General features: G+C 41.3%; 2 protein-coding genes across 3 annotated transcripts; one reads left to right on the forward strand and one right to left on the reverse strand.

The window, feature by feature from the left end:
• Window positions 1-544: 544 nt before the first annotated feature.
• sarm1 (sterile alpha and TIR motif containing 1) lies at window positions 545-8,318 on the forward strand. The gene is made up of 8 exons (XM_030394133.1): window positions 545-1,589; window positions 3,132-3,750; window positions 4,181-4,393; window positions 4,476-4,567; window positions 4,645-4,971; window positions 5,075-5,264; window positions 6,684-6,805; window positions 7,164-8,318. The coding sequence occupies exons 1-8, from the start codon at window positions 1,126-1,128 to the stop codon at window positions 7,276-7,278; spliced, it is 2,142 nt and encodes a 713-aa protein (XP_030249993.1). The 5' UTR covers window positions 545-1,125; the 3' UTR covers window positions 7,279-8,318.
• On the reverse strand, window positions 8,216-14,499 carry slc46a1 (solute carrier family 46 member 1). 2 transcript variants are annotated; one of them, XM_030394182.1, is made up of 6 exons: window positions 13,724-14,499; window positions 11,947-12,338; window positions 11,368-11,846; window positions 10,731-10,814; window positions 10,354-10,510; window positions 8,216-10,234 (listed from the first exon to the last, which is right to left on the reverse strand). In XM_030394182.1, the coding sequence occupies exons 1-6, from the start codon at window positions 14,042-14,044 to the stop codon at window positions 10,228-10,230; spliced, it is 1,440 nt and encodes a 479-aa protein (XP_030250042.1). In that variant the 5' UTR covers window positions 14,045-14,499; the 3' UTR covers window positions 8,216-10,227. The 2 variants fall into 2 exon arrangements, with proteins under 2 accessions (XP_030250042.1, XP_030250034.1); XM_030394174.1 differs by having other exon boundaries at window positions 8,216-10,244; window positions 13,724-14,496.
• Between the last annotated feature and the right edge of the window lie 2,529 nt (window positions 14,500-17,028).

Consider the following 17,028-nt stretch of genomic DNA (forward strand, 5'->3'; position numbering starts at 1 on the left):
TCAGGAATGGAAGTAAAGAGATTATGATTTATTACTGAGTTGTGGAGAAGGGAAGGATTGAATAAGTGTATACTTCCTACTCCTTTTCGGGCATGTAAATGCTTGTTATACTTTGTAACATGCTTTTCATTTTATTATGCTTATTTGTCAAACTAATATAACTTTTTATTTGTTTTTGCTTTCACACGTCCGAAATAAATTCATTCATTCATTTAAACTCAGAAATTATTATTTTTTATATTACTGAATGAACAAGCTGCTCTCGGAGGAAAATAAGGTCCCCAGAACACTGTTTGAAGCTAAAAAGGCGGGGTCCGCCACATATAAACAAAGTTAAACTGTGTTGTGCTTTAAGATCAGTTAGTTCATTCAGTTAATTCGGTTATGAAAACAAAGTAAGTTTGCTTATTTAGTTTGTCAATGAAGATCTTCTCTCTTCTGATTAACGCTTCTATCCCGAAACCACGTAATGCTCCTTTCAAGTGACCGTGATGGTGAAACTCGGAGGTTGTTCTCCAGGTCCTCCGGCAGAGGGCCTGCAATGTTTATGCACATGATGAGCATGCTCTGCTCTGCTGTGATGCAGTAGGAGAGGTGGAGGAGGAGGGTTGCTTCTTTTCCTGTTCATCATCGGCAGTATCCGGAGCCGGTGGGCGGCGCAGAGACCCCTGAAGACACGGACAGAGCGCCTGCGGATGCTGACCGGAGGATGCTGTAGATCGTGGGGCCCAACATCTGATTGGAGAGCGGTGTCTGATTTAGTGTTTTTCTCAGGAGGGAGCTGCTTCACATGAAAACTGTGTAGAGGAACAGGCCCTCTTTGTCTCGGTGCAGACAACAAAAGTGTGTTTTGTCTTTGGGCTCTCAGCCTGTGTGCTGACATGTCGCCGCTTTAAGGACACCTCCGCAGACAGACTGTCTGTCGGGCGGTGGGACGACAGAGACAAAGCAGCACCTGCTCAGGATCTTCTTACGAGTGTTTATGTGCTTACTGCAGGGATGACATGGTAGAGGGCTGATGCAACGTGCTGAAAGCTGTCAGGAGTGATTTACAGCTGATCCACACAGATGTGACAGTGCTGACGAGGACTGAGAGGCCTGTAAACAACCCGACTCCGCCGGTAGATGCTCTTTTCTCTGACGCTCTTCCTGTGGAGACTCTACCGACATTTCTCCATCATGTTCAGCTCGGAAAGACTCACAGTCCCGGATTATGTCAGCCGGCTGCAGAGAGGGAGGAGCGGCTCCGGTTGCGACCACCGACCGGTCTCCCCGGGCATCAGTGCCGACGTCCAGGCGGTTCTGGACAGCTCCCTCCCCGCCCTGCGCTGCGCCATCAGGAGGCTGAGGACGGGGAAGGAGACCTCTGATTCAGACGAGACCCGCCAGGCCATCGCGGAGATGTACCAGCTGGTGGAGGAGGCCTGGGTGATGCCCGCTGTAGGCCGTCAGGTGGCCGAGGAGATCTGCAACAGGATCCGACTGGATGGAGGCCTGGAGCTGCTGCTGCAGCTGCAACAGACACCTGCGGTGGAGATCACCTATGAGTCTGCAAAACTGCTGGAGCAGATCCTGGTGTCAGACAACAGGTAGTGTGGACAAATGACGCGAACGCTTGTGTGATGCAGTCAAGGAGAGCAGCTCTGCAAAAAACACATACCTAACCATTTTCTGTCAGAGAGGTGTTTACTCTCATCTGGTAGTCTGCCAGTCCGCCATATATGTTGTTTCTGTAGTTAATAGAATAGGTACACAAAGGTGTGAGTAGTTGGAGCCAGTAAGGAATGAATCAGGAACGACTTGATAGCTAATGAATCGTTAATGAGTAATTACTGAATTACTTTGATTCAAGCTCTATACCATATATTATGATGAGTATGAACTGACTGGACACTATGTTATTGAATCATTAGGTAATGATTAGTTCATAAATATCTGTGAAGCAACATACTCATCAAATCTTCAAGAGTTGTTCCTGATTAACCACGAACCAGCCTTTGGTAATGTTTCAGTAATTACCAATTACTGAAACATTAGTTACTGTTTGTATACCTTCAAGTAAAGTGAAACATCATACTGAGTAGTAGCTACATTCAATATATACTAATTACTTAATCATTAGTTACTCTTTTTCTCACCCCCCATTACTTCATGATTGTGGGAACCAGCAACTGAGTATTTCCTGGGACTTTAATATGAGACCAGCAACAGCACGATTCCTATTCTTATTCTTCTCATTATATTCACTTAAAATATACATTCATATTTACATCAAAGTATCATTGTCATTTTCTACTACATAGTCCTCAAATTTAGTTATTCAGGAATGACTAATTAACGATTCATTAACGACCAAGTCGCACCACTCCATAGTAACTGCTTACATTTATGTGTACCTTATTGTAAAGTGTTACCAAACAAAACTGTTTGGGCTATATGATGTGGCCAAGACAAAATAACAGGAACTACATGATAACCTTAATCTACAACCTAAAAAATGACAGAGATGAATCTCAAGACTGTTTTTATTCAGGCAGAATTTTTCTGATCGTTCATTGTATTCATAGATCAGACTAAGATAAAAATTCATCTTTTTTATTTCATTCACTTGTTTAATAGGGACGATGCCTGAAGCCATTGTTTTATCTTATTAGAACAGGTGCAATATAGGATTTCTAGCCCAAGTGAATTTGTCGTCCTTGTCCCATTATTATTATTATTACAGGCATGAGAACAAACAATAAGACAGACAAAGACAAGCAGCCACTACAAACAGTGGTTGTAATAACCATGACAAAGAACAATGACTCAATATTATGATTAACACCAAACACCAATCACAGAGGGAAACATGACATTTTGAAGTTTTGTCCAAACAGCAGTCCAAAACTAAATATTATTTAATTTGCAGTGATATAAAGCAGAGAAAATCAGCTGCAGCCGATGAATGTTTTTTATAAAGGACTTTTGGAGAAAGCTAGTTGATTATTGAGTCTTATCGAAGTCTGGATCTGTGATTCCTGCTTGACAACAACTCAAAGTGGCAGTGTTTGACACTGTCTGTGCCACAGTTGTTCAGGAGTATCTCTGGCTAACTGCTTTTAACCATATTTGCAATCTTCTGTTGGCAGAGATTATTTGGCACGGATGGGTATGGGGGTCGTCCTCAACCTGACTCGGCAGCAGGAAGACGCACAGCTGGCTCGGAGCGTCTCAGGGATCCTGGAGCACATGTTCAAACACACAGAGGAGACATCTGTCCTTCTCATCTCTAACGGAGCCCTGGACGCCCTCCTCTTCTGGTGCCGAGGTACAGATCCCACCGTGCTGCGCCACTGTGCTGTGGCGCTGGCAAACTGTGCCATGTACGGAGGCCACCGCTGCCAGAGATGGATGATCGAGAAACAGGCGGCTGAGTGGCTTTTCCCCCTGGCCTTTTCCAAAGAAGACGAACTCATCCGCTTCCACGCGTGTCTGGCTGTGACTGTGTTAGCTACGAACCGAGAAATTGAGAAAGAGGTGGTGAAATCTGGGACCCTGGAGCTGGTGGAGCCCTTCATTGCATCTTTGGATCCGGATGACTTTGCCCGCAGTTTACTGGACAGTGCAGACTGCATGCAGGGCAAGACGGCCGCTGACCTGCAGCATCTTCTGCCGTTACTGGATGGCACAAGAGTGGAGGGAAAGTGCATCGCAGCCTTTTACCTTTGTGTTGAGACCAGCATCAAGTCTCGTCAACGTAACACCAAGGTACCATCACTGTCCACTTTCCTAATAGCTCAACACTAGGGATGCAATGTTACTGGGTATTTGCAGATATCCTGTATGCAGCTACTGATACTATTATTTTCCACATAAATAAGAACTTGGAGTCACTCTTTTGGTGGATTAACATATTGTCATGCTTACTCTTATCAGACACAGGCTGGTTTCTCCGCGATTTTCCAAAGGATGTGTAGCTAAGAAATGCTTAGAAATGGAGTCAGCTAACATAAACAAATGCCTGGCTTACAGCACAACACAGAAGTTTCACTGAGCCCCTTTAAGCTAAAATACTTACATATTGCACCTTTAAAGCCTTTACTGGCTGACACTGATCACGTGCTCCCCTATTCAAAACATGAGAAATGCTCTGTGGTAGCTTTGCTGTGACAATGATTTTATTTTGTCCTCTTTTAAGATATTTCAAGAGATTGGAGCAGTGCAGAGCCTGAAGAGAATTGTCATGTACTCCAGTAATGGCACAGCTTCCAGCCTCGCCAAGCGGGCGCTGAGTATGATGGGGGAGGAAGTGCCGAAACGCATCCTGCCATGCGTGCCGAACTGGAAAACCTGCGAGGTGCAGACCTGGCTGCAGCAGGTTGGCTTTAATGCCTTCTGTGACCGTTTCCAGGTGAGTTAAACAGGGACATAGATACAAGCATGAAGATCTACATATAAAACAGTATGTCTGACATTTCTAACTGCCCTACTAGGAGCTCCAGGTGGATGGAGACCTCCTGCTGAACGTCACAGACCAGGATCTGAGCGCTGATCTGGGCATGACTGCAGCCCTCACTCGCAAGAGGCAAGTGGAACAAACCCCTCAAGAAACGTGTCTGAGGCTGAGCAACGGTAACACCTCTGTTCTGTCTCCTCAACCAGGTTTCTGAGAGACTTGCGTGTGCTGAAGACTTACGCCAACTACTCCACATGTGACCCAAACAACATGGCTGACTGGCTTGTGGAGGTGGACCCTCGTTTCCGTCAGTACACCTACGGCCTGGTCCAGTCCGGAGTGGATCGCAGCAGTGTCCAGAACGTGACCGATCAGCAGCTCCAGCTCGACTGCCACATAGACAACGGAGTCCACAGAGCCAAGATCCTGTCTTCAAGCCGCAAGCCCCTCAAACCGTGCCACACAGACGCCCAGCCTGCAGGGCCCGATGTGTTCATCAGCTACCGTCGGACCACCGGTTCCCAGCTGGCCAGGTCAGAACTAAAACAGTATGGTGTAGGAGAATACAGAGGACATTTGTTCTCTCTAAATTCATCCTTACCTCACTGACTTTCTTATTTTCTCTCCTGTCCCAAGCCTTCTGAAGGTGCACCTGCAGGTTCGAGGATACAGCGTCTTCATAGACGTGGAGAAGCTTGAGGCTGGTAAATTCGAGGACAAGCTGATTCAGAGTGTACAGAGGGCACGTAACTTCATCCTGGTCCTGTCTGCAAATGCGCTCGACAAGTGCATGGGCGACACTGCCATGAAGGACTGGGTGCATAAGGTCAGAAGTTTTCCACTCTCAGCCCCTGAGTGACCCCTTATATGCATGCATTGTTTTCTCTGAGCTCTGCAGTTACTGTGACCTGCTACAGCCATCTAAAATGTTCACGAATGAAGCTTCAGTGTCTGTAAATCCCTCATTCTATCTTATTTCAGGACAATCCAAAGAAGGGAATTCGTGCATTCTCCACTGAGAACTCTTATTTACTCTATCTAGCGAGAGACCCTCATCCTTCTCTCTCTCTGATATAGTTTAGAGGACACAGAGATTAAATAGTACAATCATAATCAAGTTACAGTGCACACTATGTAGCTAACTGATAATAATTTAATAATTTTAGTAATTTGCGTGTCCGCGTATATAACAACTGTAATCCGTACTGCAAGGATCACAGCAGCTTTTATGTTTATCGTTCCAGAATTGATTATTCTATGAGAGCATATAATTAAGAATTGGTTTCTTTCCATACATTAAGATAAATATGCTAAGACAGGTCAAGCCACACAAAATAATACCTGAAGACTGCTTGCAATTTCCTCAATTACAACTTTTAAACATGCAAACAATCAAAAATATGAATACAGATGCTGTACAATGTAACAAGTTAACTAATTTGATTTAGATTTTCAGGAAGAAGATGAAGCACTTTGCCTTCGCACTACACACACACACACACACACACATATATATATATATATATATATTTCTCTGTTAAAAAACAAAGGCAGAGTACAATATCTGCATTTTGGAAGTCATTGGTCAAAAAACTGGTTGTGAATTTGAAGCCATGAAAATTATTTTCCTCAAATTTCACTGTTGGCATGGTTACTGTGGTTTGCCCTTGTAGAACGGTCCAACAGGTCTCTGAGAAGTGATTTGGTGTTAACAAATGATTATTTTTTTGGCTATAGAACACCACTTAAAAACCTCTTTAATGTGCCCGTTCAGAAAATTTTAATTCCTGTCTGAAAAACAACTTCAACAATGTGTGCTGCCATGCTGTAACATTTTGTTCTTCATCTAAAAAATGCATTGATTTAGGACACTGATGTGACAGTGTAGTTTGGCTCTGTGATTAGTTGTCCTCATGTCGCTGTTGGATCTCTGCGCTCTCTCATATATTCTGTTATTTAATTTGACGTCATCCTGTCAGATACTTCTGGTTGCACAAAAGCTATGAGTCCCTTGAAACAGGGTCAGAACTCTGTCACAGGGTCTTCTGCAGAAAGCCTGAGAATTACTGTAGCAGTGCTTGTTCAATTTTTTCTGTCTTGTTGCATTCATATGTGAGCTATATGTGACATGCATATTGCAGCTGAAACAAGGGATCAGGTGCAATAGATTCGAATCAATAACTTGTGCTTTTTCCGGTCTGGACATATTTCATAGACTCAAAGATCCTTATCCTTCATGTTGCAGGAGATCGTCACCGCCCTGGCTGGTAAGAAGAACATTGTTCCTGTCACAGATAACTTCATGTGGCCCGATCCCACATCTCTGCCGGAGGACATGAGAGCGATTCTCAATTTCAATGGCATCAAGTGAGTCACTGTTTACTGCAAACATAACCAGAGCTATGCTGTGGTTACTGGTTTGCACAGCCATGAAATTGGGACAGCATATTTTTACACTGTTAACCACATGGCTGTGTGCAGGAGGGCAAATCTCTGTCTCGACAGGTTTCACAGCTTGTTCACGAGTTTGAGTTGTGTGATAACGACACAGCTCCTCCTCATGTGAACATTATTAATCTTTCAAAGCCTCTTTTATTTTTTGATGAATTATTTATGAACACAAGGGTTAACCTTTCAAAGTTAATGATCTGTAAAATATCCATTAGGAGACAACTGGTTTTCTCTAACGCACTCCGTCAAACGCCTGCTCTTTTTCTTGACACAGATGGTCTCATGAATATCAGGAGGCCACGATCGAGAAGATCCTACGCTTTCTGAAGGGACAGCAAGACCAAGTCGACAGCCCGGGTGCCTCCAAAGGGCAGAAAAAGAAAGAATGAGATAATAAATGACAAAAACAGAGTTTGATCTGAGCTACAATAACTTCCAACGATGCCAAATTCCACATGGCCGATGGTGAACTGGCCTAGCAGCTCCCCCCCGACTGCCTAAACGCATGTGAAGTGAATCTCGATAACGATTCGATTGCATAATATAAATTGAGCTGAAACATCACTAACAATGAATGAGGTAAAAAAAGGGATGTGTATATAATAAACGGTAAGCCTTTAAAGATAGTACCCTCACACTGCTGTATGTGTTTAATCAGGTGCAGTATACGCCTTCTGTCTCTCAGGAAAATAACTGTGATAGATCAGCCGACATTGGCATCCAGCAAAATCAGTCTCCACTAACCGATCAGTCTTCATTGAAGTTGTATGCAATCATCTTTTTGTTTGACTCATGTACTGTACAGTCACCAGGTTGAATGAGCGCACAGGCAGCGACAATTAACCAAGTAGTATTAACCGTTTTCTTCCTTCTGTTAAAGTGGATAAAAACTTAACTCTGAATTGATGTACAGGACTCAAAAATGAACTCATGTTTTATTCACCACACTATTAGGTCTGATGAGTAATTAATTGTGGCTTTTGCAATTTAAATGTCACCCTCGTTCCCTTGGTGTGTTTAAATAGAAGCAGTCAAGTAAAAAACAAAAAGAAATCCGGCAATATGACACACTGAAGCTTTAAAAAACTGCAAATCCCTTCATCAAAATACAAGAAAACCTTTGCTTTGAAATTAATGTATGAGAAGTCTTGCAAACTAAGCCTTCATTAAGATGTGTTGGTTTCATATATATATATATATCATTGATTGTATTATCATAATCTGGATTCAACATCTTGCCTTATAATTGTTTTTCCACCTCATAGCATTTATTGAATATACTCTGTGTAGTTTGCATTAATTTATTTTTCAAGTAGGAAAACAAGATTTCATTTTTTATCCTCACGTTTATTAATGTTCTCATTGTGAAACAAACATAAATATGTCCCTTTATTTGAAACATGTCAAAAATAAAATGTGTCAAAAAACATTTAACTGCGAAATTCTTTATTTGACTTTTCATTACTGTGTGATATGTAAACAGAAACAATTTAAACTACCATCTTTATCACAAAGTATACAAAATGGTCCAGTCGTTGTCCAATAAATAAGACGATTATAATGATAAATAAAGTGAAAAGTTTTGCGAATACTATGAATGGCTTCGACAACCAAATCTGTCTCCATGCAGATCAATTCACAGTAATACTTCAATTAACCTCTAAACTTCCCTGTGTGCATTTTAAAGCTGATGTGGCAGCTCTTGTTCCCTCACTGTGCCACCCAGGACCTGACCTCTGTGTTCATGCTGGCTGTGCGTCTGTGCTCTGGGACTATCCAGTGTTGTTGTGGTGGTGGGAGGCGGGGAGGGGGCTCTTCAGGGAGTTTGTTTTTTCCTCTCTGCTTTATGGAAGGAGGAGGTGTAGCTCAGTAATGGCTGCCACTACCAATCCCTCTCTGCTGTGGATTACTTGTCATTCGGTTTGGCACAGATAATCTATCTGCAGAGTGGGATTCTGGGAATTTCAGGTGGTGAATTCATTGTTCTGAGACCATGTCCAACAACAGAATTTAGGATAGTAGTTAACGTTACCGACTCTCCATTCAAATGTGCAAACAGGCAGTGATGGATGAAGTACTCAGATCTTTTTGACTTCATTCAAAGCATCAGAGTGCTCACCACAATGTTTAAATACTTATGTTTTGGCCAAAATATTGTACAAAAATACTTTCATCAAAATATACCCAAAGTACCAGAAGTAAAAGTACTCAATCATTGCATGATTATAATTATATTTATAATTATAATTTGTGCATCACTCACTGCACTTATCCTGCAGCTGGTAAAAGTTGTGGTCATTTTAACTACATCATGTATCACCTATCATGTAAACCTTAAAATTAAACTGTCACAATTCAAGTGGCAACTTTTGCAAAGAGTGAAAACTACAAAACAAATATTTCCCTTAGAATCTTAGAACAGAAAGTTAAAATACACAAGTACAAGTATCATGAAAAAAAGCCCTCAGGTAAAAGATAAGGGTGTGGTGGTTAAGAATTGATACATCTTATATATTGTTTACCATATTAGCTGTCACAGGGAAGATTTAGTTCATGTATTTGTCCTAAATTAATAATAAGTTCGATATAGTTCATTTTTAAACAACTCACCTACATTGAGACAATAGATGTAGGATCTCAATAAATGACAATTTTTCATCCTGAAACATTTCCAAAATCAAAATTAGATTACATTTGTCACGTCCCTTTTGGGAATAAAACTTACTTGACTTCTATAAAACAATGTTTGTTTATCATGTGAGAAGTTTCAGGCTACAAGTGAAGTCGTATCACATCACTTGACTGCACTTGTAAACAAATCAGTGCTTTCACTGGGGTAGTTGTACATAAATCAACGAGCAGCAGCATTTCTGCTATGAATAAATGACCATCTGAGAACACATTACGTGACCCCAAATGCTTGATAAGTTTTTGAACAGCTGAGCAGTTTGGACTTTTATTTTACAGTTAGCAGCTTAACCTGTAGAGTGCCATTAAACCTACTGACATTAATACATCCAAAATCTAAATGTAAGGCACTTATACTGTTTTGAAAATATATCAAATAAGAAAAATTATAACTTGGTTTCAATCTTGCAGAGCTTTGATGTCAGTAAGGAGGTTGATTCTTCATTCTTTGGTTTTGATCACTTGTGACTTGTTGGAGGAATCCCATCGCAGAGAGAGCTAACAACAGTCAGCTGCCCCGTCAAAGTCTCTCCCGGCATCACAGACAGACGTCTGTGTCTGAGCTGCTCACCTCAGACTGACACCAGGATGAACTCTCGTCCTCTCGTCAGGTCAGGATGCTGTGGAGTCTCTGTGCTCTCTCCTCTGGTCTAAACACTGAAGGGTACTAGAAAGACAAATGTGAGCACCTCAATTCATAATAAATATATACAGTATAAATAATGAGCTGTTTGTCAATGAGATCAATTATGCCAGAGAGGCAAGTGTGAACTCACCCAATTATTCCAGCGGGGATGAAGAGGAGGATGGCAGCGAACAGGAAGGTGAAGCCCTTCATGAAGTGCAGAGTGGCTGGGTAAAGGGAGTTGAAGACGCCGCTGCCGACCAGAAAACATAAACTCTCCACACAGGCTACAGAGGCAAACAGGGCACCTGGGAGAAAGCACAAACACAGTTATGTATACAAACCTGCAGGACACAGGCTGTCCCTCGAGACAAAGGGACATGTGCTTCAAATTAAAGTGCGCTGTAGCGTACTGATCAAATTATGATAATTGAGTGACTCGTGCAAGCACTACACAGCTGACACACTGAGTGGGCTCTCATCTGTCTCATCTGTTTTTCTAGTATTTGTACATGTTCAGTGACTGACCTTGTTCTGACGGGTCCACCAACTTTGACAGCTTTGACCTAATAACAGGTGTCACAGCCATGAAGAGGAAAGACAAACCATAACCTGGTGACAGACAAATGAACAGTGAAAACACATCAACACAGTCCCCATTGCTGATATTTAAAGTCTAGTTTAAGTATTTGTATGCATGTATTTGTACAGTCATAAAATGGTCCATATGTTTTTTGCCATTGTGCCTGCAGGCTACAAGCTGTGAACATACTGAGTGTTTTATTGCCTGGTGTGTAAGGTATCCGACATACACAACCTGTCCAGTCTGTCGCATGCTGTGCTGTGACAGCATGACAGCATTCGCCTGGTAAATACATACATTTCCATGTGTGTCTGATAAAAGAATGCATGCTTTGATAACCTTTCTATAGAGCTGGGAAGGCACAAATGACAGGAACTAAATGCAGAATTTTTTATTTAACTGTAATGTTATTAAATTAATATGTTTTTTTTCTTTATACTTTTACTTCAAAGGATTTTAGTTGGTCACGTGTCACCGTGCCTCATTAAGGCACAATACGCTAAAACATACTGACTTCTGTGTTTAACAGAGAAGTTATCAGACCTTGGAATCATCTCATTACCTCACTCTAGATTCTCTCACCTGTGAACATGAGCTGGGTGCTGTCAGCTACAGAGAAGACCACCAGTCCTGTGATGTTGGAGGCCAGACCGATGAGACCCACCCAGGAGTCTGCAAGACAGCGCTGCATGATCTTCAGCCCCAGCAGACTGGTGAGGTAGGCTAGGTTGTTAGCGGCTGATCCATATCCAATGAGGGCTGACCCCCAGCACAGCGGTGAGCTCAGCTCATACAACACAAACAGCTCCCTGCAGCCGAAGTGTACAGACACCACCAGAAAGAAACACAGCGTGTAAAGCCACAGGTTACGTCTGTGAACTCTTCCCCCAGCCTCTGTAGTACTGCCTCCTGTTGAGAAGAGGTGCCAGACAGCTTTATGGTGGCGAGAGGTGACGAGCTTGGCACTTGGGTCTGTAAGAACAGACTCACGGACAAACAGGTAAGTGTACAAAGCTGCAGCCAAGTTTGTTGCCAGGACCAGCCAGAATGGGTTGATGTACCTACACACAGGTATAAAAACACAATGATTACCAATTCAGATAGCAAATATTTTCAAACCTCTCAACATACTGTGACTAGGCAACATCACACATTTCATACCCTTGTGCCTGCCGCCATTGCCCTCCGATGATGCTGGCTAGCATCCCTGAAATGCCTATACAAGCTTCCAACACTGCCACCCTGAAAGTGCGGGACCTCCTGTCACTGGTGTCAGCCACATATGCAAAGCAGCCGGCCAGGATCGCGTTGAAGTCACCTGAAAGGCCACTGAGTATCCTGCCCACTAGAAAGTAGACCACAGGCAGCTTCAGGTACATCACCACAAGGTAAACCACTACTTGGACGGCCATGCCCAGATTGGGGATGATAAGAACAGGTCTGCGACCCGCAAAGTCACTCCATGAGCCCAGGAGAGGCACCACCAACAGGCCTACAGAAAAGCCTGCAAGACTGATGTACAGGCTCCAGTGGGCTGTCAAGGTTTCCACCTCCTGCAAGAAAAAACAGACAAAAACAAGTGTAACCAAACGAACAGGATGGATATTGTTCATGCTTAGGGACACAGTGATGGAAGGTGAAGACATTCAAGTTATTACTGCTAGGTCCCCATCCTACCCATATCACATTTACCTTGCATGCTAGATGTAATTAGATGCACATAAAGCACATATGGCACACAATGTCTGGTCAGCAAAACAAAGAACCGTCAACCTATTTGGATGTTCCTTACTTCTTTGTTGCTGAGTTTCATCTTGTGACAGCTGTTCCTCTTTGTGGAAACTGTTTATGTGTTAAATGAGCTCTTCCTCTGATATTCAAGAGCTACTACAGATCTTTTTCTCTATCCATGTATGTGCACTTGGGACACAGATGATTGTGCATGTATAGCTGTTAAATTATGTTTTCTCATCTCATCTTATATAGTTTAAGTTGTATTATCTCATTTGTTATATTTACATATTATATTATTTATGACCAATTTATATTATCCACCTACTTTGTAAGTCATACGTACAAAGTTACTTTTAGTTTTTTGTGTGCAGAAAGGCATTGCGGGTTATCTTGTTTTTTAGCTGTAAAGGAGCACTTGCCATGGCGACTGATGATATTCCCGGAGCTGTGAAGAAATAAATAAACACACGGAGAGATATCTATACGTTGCATTTCATTAATATGGCAAATGAAAATGGAAACGCAACAATTAACATGTTTTGATCAATCTCATCTACCTGATGATGTAACATAGAGATGCCTTACATAACATTACAGTCACATTTTTCTCATTGCTTTCCATGCAAATAATTAAAGATACAATATGTAAGAATTAAAATGATCGAAAGACTGTAAAGGCATGTTTGACGTGTGGCTTACTTGGCATGGATATCTACATAAGTAAACATGCTAACCGGCTAGCCCAGTCGGTTTGGTAATGCCACTTTGTATTGCCGTGGTGTCAACCACAACAGCACTCCTGTGGCGCTCCAGTCCGCAGTGACAGCTGGCTGCTAACTAAGCCAACTCTAACAAATGGCAGCTACGGTTAGCAGTGGTTGGTCTGGTTGTATTTCTAAATGTGATGCCTATGTACACCAGAGTATCCCAAAGAAACTGTATTATAAGGCTATAATGATGCTCTGTGTTTAACTAACTAGCATACTTGACACCTGTTAGCTAGCTCGCTAACCCAACCCAACCGAACCAGACCAGTTCGGTTGGGTTAAAATGGCTGCTCATAACGGTTACTATCTGACAGCTGTTGTTATAGGGGTGGTCTTGAACCAGGCACTTTAATTAGATACATGGCCAACAGAAACAGGGATTACCACTGATTATTGGGATGACTGGTTAATTTTAATACAAGTAACCGAAAAAACACCTTCTGGAGAGGGTCGGGGGGCGCGGAGCTGTTGCTGCACTCCGACCTCCTGGAGCCGTTGTAGCCGAGGTCCTCACTGATCCGGTCCCACAGGTACTGTGTGGACAGAGGCGCCTGCAGAGCCAAAGCAAACATGGAGATGAACATCACCGGCTCCACAGTCACCGGCAGCGAGCATGTGAATGGTGGCCGGACGAAGCGAGCGGTCGGTACGTCAGCCTCCTCTCCTTTGACGCCACCTGGGTCGGTGGCTGAAGCTTCATCGTCGGTTGACCCGAGCACATCGCCGGGGAGGATCGCTGCGGTGTCCGGCTCGTCCATGGCAGCACGACACTGAACTGCCAACAAAGACTGTGTCACGGTGACCAACACTGGTATTTGCAGGATCTGAACACAGGCGAGACATGAACTACAGCTTGTTCTCTGCTCCTCTTTGAACCGTTTAGCCAACTAGCTCATCATGCTAACGTAGGTTAGTTGACGCTCTGTGCTGGATGAAGCATCACGAGTTTAAAGGTAACTTATCCAGGAGAGGGGTCCAGGAAGCGACATTGCTTCACATTGAGCAGGAGCTCAGCAGCCTCGTCTGGACGAAGAGCTGAACTACACGTTTTCTGCTTAACACTCATTTACCCATCAACATGAGACTGTTCACAAAGTTGTGACAGGGCATCTTTAATATAGCTAACTGCTAGCTATTATGATAGTGTAACTGTTGCAGTGAGAGCTCAACCTGTGCATTAACACGTAACCTACATTTCACTACAAACCAGGCCCATGTTATTTCCTGACATGAATGTTTAAAAATAAATAAATAAATAAATAATAATAATATATCTGTTGATTTCTAAAAGCAAATACAATTGTTTATCCCTAAAACAATGGTATCTTTTGGTTTGGGTTCTTTTTTTGGGATTGGTACGGTAAGCTTCTGGCACATGCAGCCCCACCTAGAATATTTTTCACCAGCCACCACTGAGTCATGGCGAGAAAAACTCACATTTCTTTAGTCATAAAAAGGAAAACAGTCTTTTTGCTTTGCCCTGCTAAGACATGTGTTATGTAATACTCAATGATCTGCTACAAAGTTGAAAATGCAAATATATGTTAAACAGTGAGTACACGCTTATTTGCTTGTGCTAAGATTCTGATTTGGCTTTGCTCCTCAGTTGGCCATCGCTTGTGAACGTCTCATTAATCAGTGTATAACACTCATCTTTTACCACAGGTGGGAAAATGCGGTGTATGTAATGTAATAATTAAACATTGAAGAGGCAGGTGCTTAGATAAATTTGATTGAGAGCCCCATATAATATACAGTCTATCTATCTATCTATCTATCTATCTATCTATCTATCTATCTATATATGTGTGTGTGTGTGTGTGTGTGTGTGTGTGTGTATATACCGTATATATGTCTATGTATATGAATAACCCTGATGGAAAAAAAATATTGATAACTTATTAAAACACATATACAATATGAAAATACACAGTGCAGTGTTATGAGGCCTTGTGGATCTTTTGTTTACCAGCTAATCTGGATGTTATTTCACTATTCATTATCAAAAAAGAGACAAAACACACAGTAAACTAGGTCAAAGATGAATTTGACCTGTAGTGTGTGTGTTTATACATACATACATACATATATATATATATATATATATATATATATATATATATATATATATATATATATATATATATATATATATATATATATATGTATATATATAAATTATTATATATATATATATCACTCTGTCATCTTCATCTCCATTAAAATTGAAGAATAATCAGCTGTGATGAGCTGAAAGGGCGCAGAGGTTGTGGTCTTTGGCTTGATTGGACTGACTGAGCCTCTGAATATGATCCCACTTTTCAATTTATCATAGTCAAAGATTACATGGCACAAAGGGTCACCGACATGAATGCACTTCTAGACAGATGCCTGTGATCCTTTTTTACATTTCTTCATTTTTTTATTTTGAAACAATTATACTTTGTGGTTAAAAACATATATTCTATTTCCAAAAGCACACATGACAAGACAGGGCAGTGAGAGTATCATTTGATTCAAAACATAAAAAGTACAATAATTTTTGACACAAAATCTCCCAAGTGATGTAAATCATTATTATGGACATAAACCTATATATAATGAGCAACATATGTTATTCTAGATAATCATTGTCATTTTACATACATTTGTTTGTAATTAAGGAAAGCAGAGAAATACTGTATAAATAATAAAATAGTTTTACTGTACAAAAATGGGATATAAATGTGTTTTTTTAACAGCATAAATCATAGGTAACAGTTTGTTAATTTAAAGATATTGTCCATTTTACAGTTTTGTATACAATTTAAAAAACAGAAAACTACTGTAAAAACGTATTATCATAAGTTATTTTCCATAACATTAAGATTTATTACGTTACAGTGTAGGCAATTCTGGAGATGGACATTTGATTGTTGAGTCTCATTCCCACGTCGTCAAGAACCTACGCTTGAACCCAAAGCGTCAGCATTTGATGATCTGAGCCTGAGACTCAACAATCAACTGTCTGTCTCCAGAATCGCCTACTGCATGGTGTCTGGTCTGCCACAGATAAATTGTGAATCACCAAACTCTACTGACTTCAAGAATAATTTTATCATTAGTTACAGAAAATGATGGATTTGACTAATTAAGTGATTTGTTACCTAAAAGAGTGCAGTCTACCTGTGAATGCAATGAAAGGACCTTTTTTTGTTTTCCAATCCTGCCCCTGAGGTGTCACTGTATGCAAGTCAAATCTTGTAGAAACTCACCTGTAAAGCAAGCAGAAATCAATTTTAAAGTGGCCGCACACATACATCTAATAAAAAGACAAACATGCTTTTTCAGTTATCTAAGCTTTCTTGATATTTGGATCCAAACAATTGAAATGGGCTGTTGACCATATTGAAATCCTGAAAGACTTTTCCTGTTACAGTTGTCTATCGATCACACTAATTGCATTTGTAGGCAGTTGGCTAAATATATCAAGTTTTTACCTTTCTTTCTCATCAATTAAACCTGATGATGGCAATAACAAAGGTGGTGCATCCTTCATAAGAATGGTATCTTACTGTTTTTCTAGTAGCAGTTTCAGAGAGATTAGTCATAAAAAACAAACAGAGCTTTTCACTGGAAGTTATGTTAACTCATGCCAAGCATTATTAACTCATCTAATGCTCCGTAATTATTTCTGACAGACTGACCCTGAACAAGGTAGGAGGGTGTGTTCTGTTTTTCTTGGTGGATTCTTTTGAATCAA

Source organism: Sparus aurata, chromosome 2 (genome assembly GCF_900880675.1).
Source record: "Sparus aurata chromosome 2, fSpaAur1.1, whole genome shotgun sequence".
Taxonomy (NCBI): Eukaryota; Metazoa; Chordata; class Actinopteri; order Spariformes; family Sparidae; genus Sparus; species Sparus aurata.